At 28.9% G+C, this 3,811-nt stretch overlaps 2 protein-coding genes across 2 annotated transcripts; one reads left to right on the forward strand and one right to left on the reverse strand.

Annotated features, from left to right (window-relative positions):
* Positions 1–204: 204 nt before the first annotated feature.
* On the reverse strand, positions 205–977 carry LOAG_13440 (hypothetical protein; the record flags this gene model as incomplete). The annotated part of the gene is made up of 3 exons (XM_003148946.1): positions 205–303; positions 543–673; positions 863–977. 3 exons carry the CDS (start codon positions 975–977, stop codon positions 205–207), a joined length of 345 nt encoding a protein of 114 aa, XP_003148994.1.
* A 2,365-nt stretch (positions 978–3,342) lies between these two features.
* On the forward strand, positions 3,343–3,648 carry LOAG_13441 (hypothetical protein; the record flags this gene model as incomplete). Its single annotated transcript, XM_003148947.2, has 1 exon — positions 3,343–3,648. One exon carries the CDS (start codon positions 3,343–3,345, stop codon positions 3,646–3,648), a length of 306 nt encoding a protein of 101 aa, XP_003148995.1.
* Between the last annotated feature and the right edge of the window lie 163 nt (positions 3,649–3,811).

A 3,811-nucleotide genomic window follows, 5' to 3' on the forward strand; every position in this document is an offset into this window, starting at 1 on the left:
ATAAACTTTGGAACGAAAATATTCAATAACGATTACTTATCATAAGTAATTCAAATGGCTTAGATTATCAGTAAAAATAGCATTTTGATAATTTAAAAGATAAGAGCAAAAGAAAAAAATCAAACGTTAGAAATAAAAATTGTTTTTAGTTGGCTTAACTAAAATATTTTAGCAATGTTTTAAACTTGAAAATAGAAAAGGAAACTAACTTTCCGTTTTTAATGGAACTTTTCCGCTTGGCGGTATATGAAGTAATGGGATGACATCATTAGCATGTGATATTACTCGTATCGTATAATGCATCTGCAAGATGGAACCTTTTTTCTGCTTTAAAACGAAAAGTTTATCAGAAATGGCTAGAAAATAATTAATAAGCAATTAGTGTTAGATTCATTTTAACTTTTAGAGGGGTTCAAAAAAGAGGACAATTATAGATATAGATGGTTTAATGATATCGATCGAAATGTCATAAATTGAATTGCTTATCATCAAATTATTTCATCTTAATTCAAAGTTATTTAACTAAAATAAAAGTAATTAACCGGTCGATCAATGATTTTTGCATTCCAGGAGAATTGTACATAAGAGATGCCTGTATTGATTCGGTAGGGAAATTTAACAGAATACAAATTGATGACACCATTTTCAATATAGTTCAACTGTACATCCAAACCTATAATTCAACTTGTTTCATCTAAAATATAAATATTATTGAAATGAGATGTCCTTTTTAGAAAGTTTCATCTGAATGTGAAATTTTTTTATGAGAAAATGAAATAGGTAAATGATAATGAGTAATGTGCAAAAAAAAAGTAAACAAATAAGAAAATATAAAACAGAATTAAATTGTTTGTATTTTTACCTAAGGTTCGATTCATTTCAGTTCTAGAAATGAATAAATTGATCATGGAATGTACCAGATGACTGAAGAATAGTAACTGTAGAGCGATAAGTGTCACCGTTAGTGTCCTCCTCATTTCATGCTGTTTTCAGACATTTCAATCCAATGGCTTTTAGCCCAATGGTTCATTAAAATCTTTTGCAACATCAATATCGAGTACTTCTAAAAATTTTTAAATCGAATAATTGAAATGAAATCAAATGTTATGTGATAATTTCAGAATCTGAAACAGTGTTAGTGACAATTTCATGAAACAATTCTAGTTTAATAGCGTAGAGTAAATAGTTATAAATATCTGTGCACGGTCACATAATACATTAAGAAACAGATATCCGGTAAGTTAAAGATCTATTGTTGATCAGCTAAATTAGCAGGTCTGAGGTACCATTAATTAAAACAATCTTCCTCAGTGCTTTACTAATAGTGTTTCCGGTTTTCTGGTTTTCAAAAGTCAGCAATCATCCATAAAAAATAAAACAGCATTTTTTAAATTTAAGTATCAGAACAAAAAGAAGAAATGAGAAGATGTCGAAGATTACTACTATTGTAGCATTATGATTCAACAGGGATTAATTAATCAACCTGACCGTTAAATCATTCGGTCTAATTGTTGACCTAAGTCACAAAAGTTTTTAACAGTTAAGCGGGTTAATTCCTGTAAGAATCCCATTGCCAATGTTATCACTTTAATCGAATAGAGTGGAATGAAGATTAACTGCAGTATCAGTATATCATTAAAGTTATGATAATATCAGTTATCAAAACTATCTGATTGTTTATCGATTATTATATGAAACAAACTGATCAATCAATTGAGGGGGGTGAATAAACCTAATCGCTTTCGACTTTTCAAAGTACGCCGAATTATTACTAACAGCGAATTATTACCAGTAAGTTCCTCGTATTCGGTATGACATAAAGGTCAAATGTCATCGTAGTTATTTCTTAAATAGGAATTACTTGATATATGCTTACAATCTAACATTACACAGTACATCTTTACCTCGTGAAACAAAACTATGCAGTATTGAAGTATCAAAATCGAAATCAAAAGGTCGAGTTTTAGAGAATTTAAATAAAAAAAAAAACGAGAAGAAAAGAGGCAACAAAAGGAATTGTTGAAAGAAGTAATTCGAAATAACTGAAGTTTAAGGATAGTGAAATAAAGCTATCTTTAAAATGGACAATGAAATGAAGACATCCCGTAGGGATAGTAAGAGTCTTCCTAAATTGGATCCGGTTTAAACCACAAATGCAAGTTTTTATAAATTTCATTCATATCGATCGATTTTAAATTTATGCAAAAAGCATAAAAAGCAATAAAAGAACAGAAATTTTGTATACAATTTAAGTAATGAGAAATAAAGTTTAAAAAATGATTGTTTAAATTTAAATGAACTGAACTGGAATGAAATGAGCTAAAGCTAATCGAGTTGATCTGAAATTTCAAATTGAACCAAAAACCAAACGAAAATATTCTTTAAAAATCATTGTGATAAAAAAGAAAAAGTTCAATTAGCACTGAAATTTTAATCTTTGTAAGGAAGAGAGGGGAGAAAGGGAGGGAGAGGGAAAGAGAAGGAAAGAGGGAGAGAGAGGAATGGATATTAATGAAGATTACTTTTTCGTTTTTTTTTTTTCTAAGGAAAAGTATATAAGTGTATAAAAAAAAAAGTTGATATATCATTTCCACTTTAAAATGTAATTTCTTTAAAAGTTAAAAAAGAAAGTAATTAAAGAATAAAAGGAAAACAGACAGATTTTAGTACAATTACTAATTTGTTTATCAATCGAAACACAATGCTCAAATGTTCCTAAAAAAAGAAAAAAATCGATTGAAGATTGATTGATTGATTTAACATTGAGTGATAATGGATGATAAAATTATTGATATTATTTCAAATCTGTATTTCTTTCTAAAAAAATTCGTTTTATCATCAAGTGGTATTAAGTTAAAAATTAAAAATCACAGATAATTAATTGTTAATAGTCATTTATTATGATGATAATTAATGGGACACAATTGATAGTTGTTCATTATGATGATAAGTAATAGATCATAGCTTATTTGTCATGATTCACAAGAAAGGATGAGTTATTTTAGTTTAGTTGACATATCATTTTATGAAAAGATTAAAGTCCTAAATGATTTGATGTCACTTTGATATCACTGATGTCACTATTACTTTTAAGATGTAAAAGTTTTTAAAAACAGCTGATTGCAAAAATTAACAGGTTACAATGTAGTGCTCTATACTGATGTTTGTGAACTGTGAGGATAAATGTAAAGAAATGATTGTGAGTTGACCTTTGACCCCATCTCGATTATATTGTAACTATTTTAATGAATCAAAAATTGAATTACGAAATAAAAAGTATCAACAATCAGCATAAAAAATGGCGATGGATTATGCTCGTAAACAAATAAAAGGAATTGCTAAATGGAATTGTACCTACTACCGAATGCTTTTTTGCTTGCTTTACACATACATACACATACACAGACACAGACACAGACAGACACACACACACACACACACACAAATACACAGAGACACACATATGTGTATTTTTTTACCTTAATGCTAAATGACCACTATCATATGAGCCCACTAATGGGAATCGCCATTGATACTAATGTCCTTTATCTATTTCCTCAACAAAAAAACCATCATCTGGCAATATTTAGACATTTACTAGGAGTTTTTATGCATTTGACCCTGATGGCTACTATTTTATACATTTGATCTTGATATACATTTGACCTTGATGGCTATTAGTTTATACATTTGACCTTGATGGCTACTAGTTTATACATTTGAGCCTGATGGCTACTACTTTATACACTTGAGCCTGATGGCTACTAGTTTATACACTTGAGCCTGATGGCTACCAGTTTATACACTTGAA

This window comes from Loa loa, assembly GCF_000183805.2.
Source record: "Loa loa unplaced genomic scaffold supercont3.21, whole genome shotgun sequence".
Lineage (NCBI taxonomy): Eukaryota > Metazoa > Nematoda > Chromadorea > Rhabditida > Onchocercidae > Loa > Loa loa.